Source organism: Anser brachyrhynchus (assembly GCF_964034855.1).
Source record: "Anser brachyrhynchus genome assembly, chromosome: 14".
Lineage (NCBI taxonomy): Eukaryota > Metazoa > Chordata > Aves > Anseriformes > Anatidae > Anser > Anser brachyrhynchus.
Window position 1 is genome coordinate 15,699,616 of NC_137709.1, and position 13,644 is coordinate 15,713,259.

The 13,644-nt window shown below is 37.5% G+C and overlaps 1 protein-coding gene across 12 annotated transcripts in view; it reads left to right on the top strand.

Moving 5' to 3' along the window:
* The window catches only part of SLIT3 (slit guidance ligand 3), a 512,565-nt gene that overhangs the window by 394,556 nt on the left and 104,365 nt on the right, over positions 1-13,644 (top strand). For all 12 annotated transcript variants that reach the window (XM_080555212.1, XM_080555205.1, XM_080555208.1 and 9 more), the window contains 3 exons: positions 3,961-4,104; positions 7,776-7,919; positions 13,188-13,351. In XM_080555212.1, coding sequence (XP_080411338.1) covers positions 3,961-4,104; positions 7,776-7,919; positions 13,188-13,351 — 452 coding nt within the window. The remainder of the gene's footprint in view (positions 1-3,960; positions 4,105-7,775; positions 7,920-13,187; positions 13,352-13,644) is intronic.

The window sequence follows — 13,644 nt, forward strand, 5'->3', positions numbered from 1 at the left end:
GTAGGTATTTCTCTTACATTAAATCTTACTGTATGACATGTCAGCCCAGGATTTAATACACTTTACGTGCAAAATAAAACTGAATCATGATAAAGTTTGCAGATGAGAAGTCAGTTTAATAAACATAAACTTAAGTTTCTTGGAAAGGTAAAAGTAGTTTCTGGCTTTAGAAACAGCTGTTACCTGCTGTTCTTTCCCCTAAGCATAAATTTTACCATGGCAATTGAGGTCACAGAAATCTGTCACTTTTTATACAGAAACAGACTTTATTTTGTGGAAATGAAATTGTGGAGAGTGTTGTGATATGTGGCATTTGGGCTTATCACATGCCTCCTTTTTTTTCAGTGATACCATCAATCTGCTCTGCTGCATGAAATGTATGAATGTCACTGAGTATATTTCTGTATTTGTCTGTAGTATTTAAGACTTTCAGTGCCATCCTGCTCCTGAGAACAACTCACTCTGTAAAAGACAGCCAGACTGTTGGTAAGAGCTGTAAAATATTCTCAGCAAACAACCTTCCTCCACAAGAATGCAATTGCTCTGGGGTTTTCCTCCCAAAATATACTTAAAGACTCCACACACACCACCAACAGCCTAAAATATTCTCGGGAAAACCCCATTCAGAACAGGCTGTTTGTATGTTAAAACAATAAAATGCAAGTTGAGACCAAGCAGAGTCTTTGCAGTTGGACTGCACTCTGGTGGTTGTGCTCGTCGTAGTTCAGCAGCGTGTGCTGGTAATTCAGTGGTGAATACCACAATGAAATGTTGAAACTGACCCAGCAGGTACAGCAGGATGAATGGTTCTGTTAAGACTGAACAGAATCCAGCTTGTTCTGTGTTGAAGTTAGAAGATCAACAGAAATAATATTATCATAAACTTTAGCCATAAGGTAAATAAAATCTGACTGAAAAGTGAGCTGTGTGAACAATCTCACCTTGAGAGCTTCCTAAATCTGTTCATTTCCTATTCACAGCCACACATAAAGTAAACCCAGGCTTTCTGAAAATTTCTTTTGACCTCTTACCCAAAACGCAAGTCTGGAAATAGGATTAAAACTTATCACTGTGGTAGATCAGGGTCCTTCTGGAAACAATAGCCCTCTTGAGTGACCAGGTTGACTATAGGTTCCCATCTGGGTCGTGCCAGAGGCCATAGGTCTCTTGGTAAATACTCAAGGTTCATTTTCTTTTCCACTGTCTTCCAGTATTTCAAGAACACTTCCTGATAGAAACTTAACACTGTGAGAGGATGACGCATTTCTGTAATGGGAGTTTGCTATAAACTCTGTCAGAAGTTTTCTGATAGAAAAAAATGTTTCTTGTCAAGTGCTGTGGTCATTATATATGAAAGATTATTTTTGTGCTGGGAAGGACAGACTAAAGCTCTCTAAGTTGGAAAGCAGGCAAAGTTTTACTGCTTTTATTTTTTAAGGTTTGTATCAACAGTTGGCTATTTTTCTGATAATTCTAGACTAAAAAGTATGTAATTTCTCATGTCTGTTATTCTAGAGGGTCAGACATTCAGGATGATACATCTTCTGAGTGAATAAGTGCTGTCATCTACCAATTTTTTTTGTTGCATTCTGATAAGGAAAACCTTAATTTAGGAAGACAAATTAAGAAATCTGGATTGTCAGAACATCTGCTTTGACAGTACTCCAAGTGGGATTGCAGGACAGTATTTTCCTTACCTTTTTGTTATTGTAAAGCTTGTCTTTTCGCTGCCTTGCAACTTTGATTTTGTCATAGCATTTAATCTTGGATTTTCAAGACTCTTGCATAGGAAAGGTACATATAATTGGCTTTTTCTGCAACTGCTAGCATATTTTTGGATAATTTTATGTTGTTGAAATGATTGGGCGTTGTTAGCTCAAACGAGTGAAGTTGCCTATCTACAGAAGTTCTTTGGCAGCAAAGAAAAGTCAGATGGTTTGGATTGTTTAAAGGTGCCAGTTCCTTGGCAAATTATGGCCAGCCTTCCTCTCCAATATTTGCTTTTTTGCCTGGAGTATCCAATCATCCATTAAAATTGCACCCATTTTTAGTAAATGTGACTAAATATCTTTTAGATGGTAAAAACTAATAAAACTTTTTAACAAGTATAGGTCAGTTTGCAATCTGTGAATTGAAAGTTAAAGTCTTTGTATTATAGTAACTCACCCTCCCTTCCCACCACAAACATTTACTTATTTATTCATTTATTTTTGTGCAAATAAGCATCATGGGGTGATCTTTACCAGGAAAGGGATTATTGGGAGCAATTACTTATGCCAGCATTCAAAAGAGATGCTGAGGTATAAACATTTCCATTAGAGAAATAGCTGAGCACCCAAATTAAATGCATATGTCAGCATATCCATCCTTGACTTGCTTTAACTCACATAAGCTCTTCATGTGAGCGTTAGACAAAGTACAAAACCCCTGGAAAGCAAAACCTGTGAGTATTTCTATATACTTTTATATCATTTTTGGCTGATTGCTGGCATACTGCTATTCTTTCTGATCACAGAAAGCACAAGAGGTGATGGACCACATGCTGTAGGACCCAGTGTCTGACAGTTGTTCAGCAGACATAAACCAGCATACTCATATCCCACATGAAGCATATCTCCAAGACTCAACATTTTTTTATTAAGTGATGACTGCTGCAAAGAACAAGACCCACATTATTTGTGTCTGAGGCCAGGCTGTCCTGTTGCCATGTCTTCTGTCAGCTTTTATCCCAACAAGATTGCCTGTTCTTATAAGCACTGTAGCCCAGGTGCTAATCTGATACTTTGTCATTTGTTTTATATCACCTGGAGTTGGGTTTTGAAACTATTACTCATTCTGCATGTGTAGTGGGATCATTTCTGGAATGAGATGCTATTCAGTATGAGTAATAGTGTTGGAATTTGGCATCTTCTTGGGAACAAGAGAGTATCTTTTACTTTCTCTTTTTTATTGTAGACAGTAAAACAATAAATAGTTTTTCCTGTCAAAGGCCTACACAAATAGGATTACATACTGTAATCTCTACAGGGCTTCATAAGGACATGCTTGAAGGACTGAGGCCCAAGGTCTTACAGTGCTTAAGGCCTTTTATATAAGTGTTTTAAATAATTAAAAACCATTCATTTTTATGCATCTCTAAGGTCATTTTATCATTCAGAAGTTTTCTATTCACTGGGTTTTTCACAAATATGAAATATTCAGAAGATTCACTTTGCATTTCATCAGAACTTCATTTAACTTTCTAGATTGAAGTTCTCCAATGTTGATCTATAAGCAAACATCTTGAGACTGTATAGGCAGAGTAAATATTTAGAAAATAATGTTGTATATTGCGGTAGATGTGAACTGAGAATTAAGTGATAGGCATTTCATTTTGAATGATGGTGTTAAATTTAAATGCCTGGGAGTTCATGACTGTACATATAATTTTTTTTATCAGATACATGCAGTCACACAGTTATTTATCTTACAGAAGCACTGGGCTTAAAAAGAGTAAAGGTCCTGGTACACTAAACGAATGGGCTCCATATTTCAATGTGTGCTGGTAGCTGTTTTAATGGTAGCTGATTTAATTGCAGAGCACCTAGTCTCAGCAGTCTCCATAAGTTCAAGAACATAAATCTGATGTTAGAAAACCATTTATTGTAGGTCTGAGACCCTTATAAGCAACAATGAGATGAGATATGAGAGCTGGTAAATCTGTGGATTTAAATACTCTTGATTATCTGTTCTGTGTTTTTTGTGAGCAGAGTGAAGGAGAGCTGTTTGTAAGAGGATTAGGTGTACTTCTGAACTTCTGTATTCTCTCCTTGCTGACTGAATGTTTTCCTAGATAACCACTAAGATGCATATAACCTACTTCCCTTCTGTCCGTCCTTCCATCGTCCTTCCAGTGTGATGATGTATGTTTTGAATAAAACACTAATGCTTTTCTTACTGTTTCTGGTTGTCTCCTTCCAGAAATCTGAGCAATAATAAGATCAAGGAGATTCGAGAAGGCACATTTGATGGAGCTTCAGGAGTGCAGGAACTGATTCTGACAGAGAATCAACTGGAATCAGTACACGGACGAATGTTTAGAGGCCTCACAGGGCTGAAGACATTGTAAGTGCAAAGATCTGTCTTTCTCTGTTCCTCTGTAACTGGAGTGGTAGTGCTCAACTTCAGCAGCACTTGTTAAAATCTGTTACTAGACAGCAAATTCTAAAGCAGTGCCTTGTTTCAGTGTTATGAAACCTTCAGTAAATTTCTAGTCTTGGGTAGGATGTGAGATTTATCTTCTACCTCTGTGGAAGAAAACCGATTTTCAAAAGTTTCAGGAGCAACTTGATGGTGAACCTGTCATCGGTCAAATTTGGGCGTTTTTGGGCATACTTCTGTTATTTCCTATGGAAACAAGGTGTTTAGGAACATATTTGCTACCTATTAGTCCATCCTCACACCCCTGTCCTCTACCTAAATTGGAATTGTTGGTCTGCTCAAACCAAACCTCAGAGGACGATAAGGAACATAAAAGATCTTAATGTCCTACAAACCATATGAAATCACCAGCTAGCAAAAGAAGGCTCAAGTTATTGCTACAACCAAATACAGATGTAGCTAAGCAACTTTGTTGTGGTTTAACCCGGCTGGCAGCTAAACACCACACAGCCGTTCGCTCACCCTCCCCCCTCCCTCTCTGGGATGGGGGAGAGAAACGGGAAAGTGAAGCCTGTGAGTTGAGATAAAGACAGTTTATTAAGACAGGAAAATAATAATAACAATAATAATAATAATAGTGATAATGGTAATAGTATTAACAATAATAATGTGTAAGAAAACAAGTGATGCACAATGCAATTGCTCACCACCCGCTGACCGATGCCCAGCCTATTCCCGAGCAGCCGGCCCCCCACCCCGGCCAGCCACCCCTATATATTGTTTAGCATGACGTCAGATGGTATGGAATACCCCTTTGGCCAGTTTGGGTCAGCTGTCCTGGGTCTGTCCCCTCCCAGCTCCTGCTGCACCCCCAGCCTGCTCGCTGGCAGGACAGAGCAAGAAGCCGAAAAGTCCTTGGCCTGGTGTAAACACTGCTCTGCAACAATTAAAACATCAGCATGTTATCAGCGCTCTTCTCATCCTAATCCAAAACATAGCACCCTACCAGCTACTATGAGGGAAAATTAACTCTGTCCTAACTGGAACCAGGACAAACTTTAAGGCAGGCACAACCGTAATGTTGTAGTCCTGCTGGCAGAAGGTAGCTGGCCATTCACTCTGTACCAGGTGTATCAGCCCATGAGCACATGCATGACTTTGGGCTAGCTACAGCCTTGATTGCCACAGAAATTACCAGTGGATATAGTATTAATGTGGTTGTGGTTGGGGAGAGCATGTATGAGACAGAACATAAACGCATAAGAAATTGGTTTGGTATTACTTGAGCTCTTAGAACAACTTTGTAATTTACTTCTTAGAACTAACACTTGTACATAAACTCACAGCAAGTAGCACTAATTTATTTTCAAGTTAAAAAATATATTGAAAGAAGGATCACAAAGAGGATTTCAAGATGGCATCTAATCTATTCCTTTTCCCCATCCTGAAAAACAGTCAGGTTTCCGATGACAGCAAAGACTCATGCCAGATGATGTGTATGATCCGTACGTGAAGAATTTCCACTTTTGCACAGTCTCCCTGCTGTAGAAAGAAAGCACTTGACTAGGCGGCTGCTGTCAGTAAATAGACTATAGGAATCAAATTGAAATTTAAAATCCGCAATTTATTCATTAGCAGCAAATGCTTCTTATGTTGCACAAAATCATCACACAATCCTTTCAGCCCTTACTCAAGTACAAAAAAAAAATAAAAAATCCAGTCTTCACTTGGAGGCCTTTGCCCTGTAATGACAAATGGGGAACTTTTCTCTTGCTATTCCTTAGCATTATTTTTCTTGGTATGGTTACAGCCATCTGTTCTTTTATGTATGCATTTTACTAAGGGAATTTAAAATACCATCCATAGATACTAAATTAATTTTCATAATGTAAAGCAGCCTGTGGCAGTGCTCCTAAGCAGTATTCAGCATTTTTTTAATAAAAAGATACTTAACATTCAAGCTATCCTGCTGACCTGACCTAAATTTCTCCCTAGCTGATAAAACAGCCTAAATATACACAGCATGAAATGATGTTCTGTAAGTATAAGTTTTCCTTCAGGAAGGGCACACAGTGCATAGTATGCTGTGGTATAAAATCAAAGGTTTTGGCTTGAAGGACATATATATCTCCATTAATTGACTTTGAGCACTAAAATTGTGGCCTTTTATGAAGAGGTCATGCTGGACAGTCATTCTTAAAAGACTTTGTTTTCTAAAAGGCAGTAGATCACCATGGAATTGATGTATTGACATCCCAGTTCAGTCATCCCACCTTGCAGAATGACTGCACATATGTACAGAATAGAGAAAATGCTTCTGTATATGAATTTCCAAGAGTGACCTAGGCCGCTAAATGCATTATTTCTTTTATTTACTCTTACGTTTTAGAGTTCGTGGTCATGGCCTGGCTTTCAAGCAGCTTTGTACTCCACGTGTAAGGCATGTGCCTCTCTGCCTCCTGACTCTTTTCTGACATAGTTTCACTCTAGTTGCAACACCAAAACCATTGCACTTGTAGTGGCTGTGGTGATAACTCTGTGTAGAGACTGGTAACGCTAAAGCAGTGTAATGTCCAGGTCTCAAACGCTGAGCGTTTGTGATTGCACAGTTAATCTCTCTTTGGTGTTTTTTAAGTATGTAAATGCCCAACTGGTGGATTCAAATAGATATAAATCCAGACTTCTAAGGGAGTCTGAATTGTCCTTGTTCACTGCATGAATTTGATACCAAAGAATGAACGCTCCTTAATTGAGAGGATCAATTCACTGGAACAGCAGCATGAGCTGCATATATTGACTGGATTTCTGGTAGTATGCTTTAAATATGGAACAATTTTTCACCTAAGTAGAAATATTCCAACTGTGTGGTTATGTTTACAGATCCAGATGTTGATTGGCATGAATTGGAACATACTCTTTTTGCTGTGCAGAGATACAAAATACTGCAGTCTTTCAAATTAATTAGGCTGTATCATCGAGTTCATTGTTACCATAACAACTCAGAGAGATGTATCTTCCAAAACACAGCATTGATTCATCTAGTACAAACACTGAGCAAAGAACAATTTATAGAATGGTTACTGCTTTCTGTCTTGTCAATTAATTATTATAATGAGATTTCAGAGCTTGCTTTAGGTCTGGAAATCTTTCCTAAGCTACTCCTTGATTTCTGCTAAGGGCACTGTTTCCTTCCGTATTTCTGCAATGTGGATTACAAAAAACATCCACAATAGAAGCAGAAATAATGCAGTTAGTATTATTGTCACATAACCTCTGACAGTCTTTCTCAGTTGGTCTCTGAAATACATATTGACATGCTCTCAGATACTTACTAAATGAACAGACTTGAGTGTTTATTTCAAGTTTGCCACTAGTTGTAATTTTGATTGCACACTAATTTCAGATGTGGAGTTCCCATCAGCCTCTAATGCTGTGTGGAAGAAACGCATTTTAAATTCACAAGACAATGTTTATATGAGTTTAGCCCTCTTTTAGCTGTGTTGTACTTCAGCAATCAACAAAAATAGAGCACAGTACTTGCCAAACCATCTGTTGATGCCCTAGAAACAGGGCCTCCTGACCTGAATTTATATCCCCTCCCAGTATTTCCTAATTCCTTGTTTTAATCTTCACAGGATGCTCAGGAGCAACTCTATCAGCTGTATAAACAATGACACCTTTGCAGGACTGAGCTCAGTGAGACTTCTTTCTCTGTATGACAATCATATCAGCACCATCACCCCTGGAGCCTTCAGCACATTAGTCTCTTTGTCTACAATGTAAGTTATCTTCTTACAATAAGAACACATCGTGATGCCTTTATTCCATGCCTTCTTTCTGAGGAGACAGCGTTTGAGTTTCAAAATCAAAATGCTTACTTATTCATATTTGGAAAACCTCATTTAGAGAAAGAAAACCCTATCCTACTGAAATCACAGGTTGTCTTTGAAAGATTCAGGGTATGATTCAGAAAAACATTTGAACTGCTTCAGCTAGAGTGGGTGAAAAAGCTCAGATGTTGCCAGCCTCAGGCAGGATGACTGCGTGTTTTGCTACGTTATAGCCTAGTGCAGTACACAGGAGGAGTTCAAGGAAAACAACCTCTTCAGATTCAGAATTGCATTAATTTCACTAGAGTCTAGTTTTGTAAGGACAGCATTCATTCTTGGATTTCAGTTAAATTAGTTAAATATCAGAAGAAATCTAGTAGCTAATGCTTAGATTTTCAGACGAACTTAAGAGGACAAAGCACTCCAGTCCTACTGAACATGAATTTAAAAATTCCAATCTAAGCTTTTCTGGTAATTCGCTTATATTTCTGTGCACTTCTTTGAAGTAGTTCCTTTGCTTTTCAAGTATTTGTACATACCTTTTGTGAGGTGTCCATTTTAATAAAATACAGACTGATAAATATGGAAAGAAAGTCTGCTCTTTGTTTCCAGCTGTGAATATGGACCCTGATGTTGCTGTTAGCGTAAGTTGTCTGATTAATTCCCTTCACGCTGCCCTGAAAATACACTTTAATTGTCCAACCAAAACAAACTATTGTAGCTATTGCATTTCAGGTTTTGAACCTGGACTTTTCTTCCATTACTTTCTGTAACCCCCAAAGCCCCATGAAACTGATGGACAAGAAACAAACACAACCAGATTATTTCTGTTGACCATTTTCAAGTCACGGGACAAATCAAGTGGTACTTGCTGAAATCTTGTTCTCACTATGCTGCAAGCAATGCCTACCTGCTTCTTGAACAGTTGCTTCTGTACTTCCTTCTGTGCATCCCTTAATAGCTGTGACTCTCTGAATTAGTCTATAAAGTCCCTGCCTTGTTTGAATGGAAGCATTTTTGTCATATTTTGTTAGAAGATGCCCAATTTTCTTCTTTTTTTCAGCTGCAGATATAGAATATTACAATTTAGAGGATCAGCAGTTAAAGCTGCTGCTAGTAAGACTGCACTGCTTTGGCACGGACTTAAGACCACATCTCATGGCAGGTTTCTACCTGCTTTTTGAAGAAAAATTATGTTCTTTGACACATTTTCACTTCGTGTTTGATCCATGGACAGTTAAGGCAGGAGGAGGTTTGCTTTTGACTTCTTCAGACATTGTGGCCTAGACAAGCCATAGTGATATTTCACATTTAAATGCAAAATGCAAATGTGTTAATTTCCTAGCAGCACTCCATTGTAGGTTGTTATATGAAATGACAACACAGCTGAAGATGCATACTATGCCTGCTTTTCCTTTTCAACCCACACTTTGTGAGTTAATCAGGGTTTGCAATGACTCACTTTTGCATCTATTACTGTGAGCCAGAAATTAATACAAAATTTAACATTTCTTTCCTTTTTTATCTTGGCATATTTACAGCACTTTAAAAAAAAATATTGCTCCTTTTGTTATTGCTCATTGAGTCAGCCTCACTGATATTATCAAAACATGGACAGCTCTGCAAATAGTGCACTAATGGTTTTCAATAGACGAAGAACATTTATTTTATAAGTTATTGGTGAAAAATATCAGTTTTTATTATGTGTTACTAGTCAAAATAAATATTTAGCATGCTAATTTGAAATGTACTTGTACTTCTGCATACATGGTATTCAATGATGTCTTTCAGTCCTCACACAGTCAACTGGGCAGATTTGTAAGCAGAACTGGTTTTCCATGAATTAAACATGCAGCTATTCTCATATAAACTTACCCTGAATTCCAGGATGTATTTTCAGCCTAATTTCAACAATATCCAGATGCGTTTCAGCATGTTTTTCTAACAGGTCACTAGAATTCATTTAAATAGTTAATATTCCATAGCTACTTTGCAATTTTTAACAGAGATGTTTCTAACAGGATATGAATATTTCATCCCTCAAGACTTCTATTCACCCTTGATTTTAAAAATATGTCTATGTCCTTGAGGAAGCACTTATGAATTTAATGTTAGTAAGACATCTTTGCTAAAAGCTTGATTGCTTTGTTTCTGTTTGAGTGGTTAAATCACTATCTTACATGTAGGAACTCTGATTACTAATTATGAATTTTTAAAACAATCTGCCTGTCCAATATTTCTGTTTGTGGTTTGAGAGCTCCACTTGAACAGCCGGTTTCCAAGATAAAGCTTCTGAAAATTATTGGCTGTTCTAGATTTTCAACTGGTTTTTGTAGGGGATCTTTTGTCCCACATGGCACTCTAGAGACCCTCTATCTTAAAATTTTTCCAAAAGCTGCATCACAGCATTGCCATGGAAAGAGTATATATGTGGGCATGTCACCTTCATATGAAATTAAAATAGAAAGTGGATTCTCTTCAGCTGGACCAAGAATTAAATTTAGGTGTCACAGAAGTGATAGGAGGATATGTGTAAATTGTGACAAGATGAATTTTTCTTTTTCTTTTTTTTTTCTTTTTTCTTTTTTTTTTCCCAGAGTTATTTAAGTTCCATAACAACAGATTTATTTCTCTATTGCATTTATATGTAACAACTTCTTACTTAGTTCTTAGGAAAAGTATAAACCAAATGTAATCCAATGGTTAAATATTTTTTATTGATATTTTACCCTTTGTCAGCTAATGAGGAGTAGCACATTAAGTTAAAGCAACCTCTGTAGAATGGGCATACTTATTAATAATGGTCATACTTATTAATTTTGATGGGAGCATTCTGCAGATTGACCACATGAATGTTTCTGAAAGTTTTTCCTTATGTTCAGAGCTGCTGGTTCTCCAGAAACCTGATTATATACACCTGCTGTTTGTTTCTAATAGTGGATTACTTCCTTGTAAGGATTTGTTTCATGGAAGTTGTTCTGCAAATATGATCTCACTCCCTTCCATCAGTGGAACAAATGACCTTTGGAGCATTGGTTCACTAAGCTTTGGAGATTTAAATGCTTGGTTTAAACATTCATGCCAAAGTATGTCAGTATGGAAAATATACAAGGCATCCTGCATGTGCTCCCATTATGGATTAAAGAAAATGGAAAACAAGTCAGAAATGAAGTACCCAAAAGCAAAGTAATATTATCAGTACTTTTCTGCTTCTTCTGACTGAAAGCTCCTATGTAACCTGTTCACTTATTCACCTTTATACAGCAAAATTAGTCTTGCCACTGAAACCTAGTCAGCATAAAGTAGGTTGAGTATTTTTTATTATGGAGCATTCGCTGAGTTTTCTACTCCTCCCCATTTCTCCCTCTACACCAATACAATAGTCTCTACAAGATCTACGTGTAATTACACACCCAGAGCTCCTGGCTAGTGCAGTGATTAAAGTGTGCAGTGACTGAAGTAAGCCTTTTTACTACATGGAGAGCACCTGTAAATCATAATGTGGTTATGTAGTGTTGACCTAGAACCTATATAATTTAGAAATTCTTTTGGGTTTGTTTTCTTGCTGCCACACCTTAACTGTGCCAGATGTTTTCATCTCCAGCACTGTTGTGTTCTGAAGGAACTGCTTGGCTGAAAACTTTGTGATATTGACTACGTGGTTAGGTTTGTAAAAGTATGTTGCAAGTGAAGATTTCCAACGTCTTCAGCTACTGCACCTGTATTTGAAGCATGTGCTTCTTTAGGAAATTTTTTCATTTTTAAGATACACTGTGCTTTAGAGGAATTTCATTATCATCTTTTTTTTTTTCTGTACTACCATATTAATAATCCTTGGACATATTTACATATGATGTGGGAATTCCATCAGTATTCATTTGGATACTTCGTTTTCCATATGTGGGGCTCTGACAGTTCATTTCCTTCAATGGAGCAACCCTAGAGGCTATTATTCTTTCTGTATTTGTACAAAAGATAGTCAACTTTTTTTTTTACCAGGAATATCAGCCTCTTGCTTTCATTTGAAATTTATTCATAAAACTCTTACACACAAATAATGTATAGGAATTTCAGTACAAGACTCCAGTAAAAAAGATTTTTTCCAAGATTCTCAGCTCTGATTCGAGCTAGGTTAGAAAGATTGTCGTTTAAAACAAACATCACCTTATACTCCTTTCATTTAAAGAATCACAAGCTATTAAAAATACAAATGGGTAATATCTTTATTTTATATAGATTTCTTTGTTAGAGGTGTTCAACTGAGAAATTGCCGTAGCGTTTATGTTTTCGTGGCTTGACAAGAGAATGGATAAGGCTTTCTTTTTTTAAATGTTGCTAACACAAGCTACACTAAGAATCCTTTCCTCTTAGAAGGCTGTCAAGTGGTTGCTTTGGGTACCACGCACCACAGTGCTGCAGCTAGGCTGCAGCAGTATTTTAAATGTATTCTGGGAGCTGTAGCAAGATTTGATGCAGACCTCACAAAGTTCACAAGGCAGAAAAGCACATGCTTTTCACTACAGATAATACTGACCTTAGAAAGAAAGCTTGATAAGGAGTGGCTCAAGCTGACAGTGCTGCATAGTTTATGTATGTGTGTATATATGTATGTATGTGCAGAATACTGTCCTTGTTATTTCTGTATTTCTGTGGGCAACCCAAATCCAGGTTGCCAGAAGCTCCCACATGGCACAGATTTGTAACACAGGCAGGTGGAAAGATGGGTGCGCTGTGGCCAGGAACAATGTGCTAAGCTAGCGTGGCTGTACACATACGAAGTAGTACACGTAGGTCTTTGTTAATGGCTAGCCGTGCTAAGCTTTTCCATGTTAATGCCTGAAGTAATCAGATTGAAGATCACCCATACGTGTGTCAGTGTGTGACATGAGTTTAGACCTGGGTGTCAGCTGTCGCTTGGGTTGAAATACACTGTAAATAAAGCCCTGTTAGCGATGCAAGTATGTCTAAATAATCGCTATAGCAGTAAGTACTTTGGTTTATATACATACATATGTGTACATAAATGCATTTTATAATTACAACCCTAGACCTACTATAAAACCTGCGTAGAACATGCCCGATGTGTAGAACAGAACAGGATCTCAAAGACACAGATGGCAGGAAAGAGCTTCAACTTGGAACCTGTCTTCTTTCTGCAGTTATTTAAGTATTTCTGTATGTTCTTATTTGATGCAATTATGTCTTGTTCCATTTCAGTAATTTGCTGGCTAACTCCTTTAATTGTAACTGCCATTTGGCCTGGCTGGGAAAATGGTTGAGAAAGAAGAGAATCGTCAGTGGAAATCCCCGATGTTTGAAGCCCTTTTTCTTAAAGGATATTCCAATTCAAGATGTGGATGCCCAGGATTTCACCTGTGATGGTAAGAAAATACAGTTCAATTTGTCATTTATGGTAATGTTGACATCTGTGTGAGAGCCTCCCTGCCTATCGAGCAATGATTCATGGTGAACATTTCAGTTTAGAGATAAGGAAGACAGCCATTTAGAGCTGAAGATTATTGTTCCCTATCAGGAATTTATTGTTGTTCTCATTTTCCACTTTCTGCAATTCTACCATCTGCACCTAAATATAGGAATAAATTTATGAAAGACAGATGCTCTGCTTTGTATAGTACTGGTATAATCCTGGCTCTTCCTCCCAATTCCTTATTCA